At 58.4% G+C, this 257-nt stretch overlaps 1 protein-coding gene across 1 annotated transcript in view; it reads left to right on the plus strand.

The window, feature by feature from the left end:
- Window positions 1-8: 8 nt before the first annotated feature.
- CELF5 (CUGBP, Elav-like family member 5) overlaps window positions 9-257 on the plus strand; it is a gene marked incomplete at its 5' end in the record, with an annotated part of 3,631 nt that continues 3,382 nt past the window's right edge. The window contains one exon of the mRNA XM_010191909.1: window positions 9-120. Coding sequence (XP_010190211.1) covers window positions 9-120 — 112 coding nt within the window. The remainder of the gene's footprint in view (window positions 121-257) is intronic.

Here is a 257-nt window from a genome sequence, read left to right on the forward strand (position 1 = left end):
TCTCCACTTCCCACGGCAGCTACCTGAGCCCAGGTGTCGCCTTTTCCCCTTGCCACATCCAGCAGATCGGTGCCATCAGTCTCAATGGGCTGCCAGCCGCTCCTATTGCACCAACATCAGGTGAGGGCCTGGTGTGGGCCAGGACACAGCAAGTCCTTCACTGCCAGAGAACCTCCGGCCCCAGCACTCAGCATGGTGCTCATACAGGTAAAACAGTTCCCACATCCCTCTGAGCTCAGCATCTGGATTAGGCCACT

The sequence above is a fragment of the Mesitornis unicolor genome, unplaced genomic scaffold, assembly GCF_000695765.1.
Source record: "Mesitornis unicolor isolate BGI_N332 unplaced genomic scaffold, ASM69576v1 scaffold20359, whole genome shotgun sequence".
Taxonomy (NCBI): domain Eukaryota; kingdom Metazoa; phylum Chordata; class Aves; order Mesitornithiformes; family Mesitornithidae; genus Mesitornis; species Mesitornis unicolor.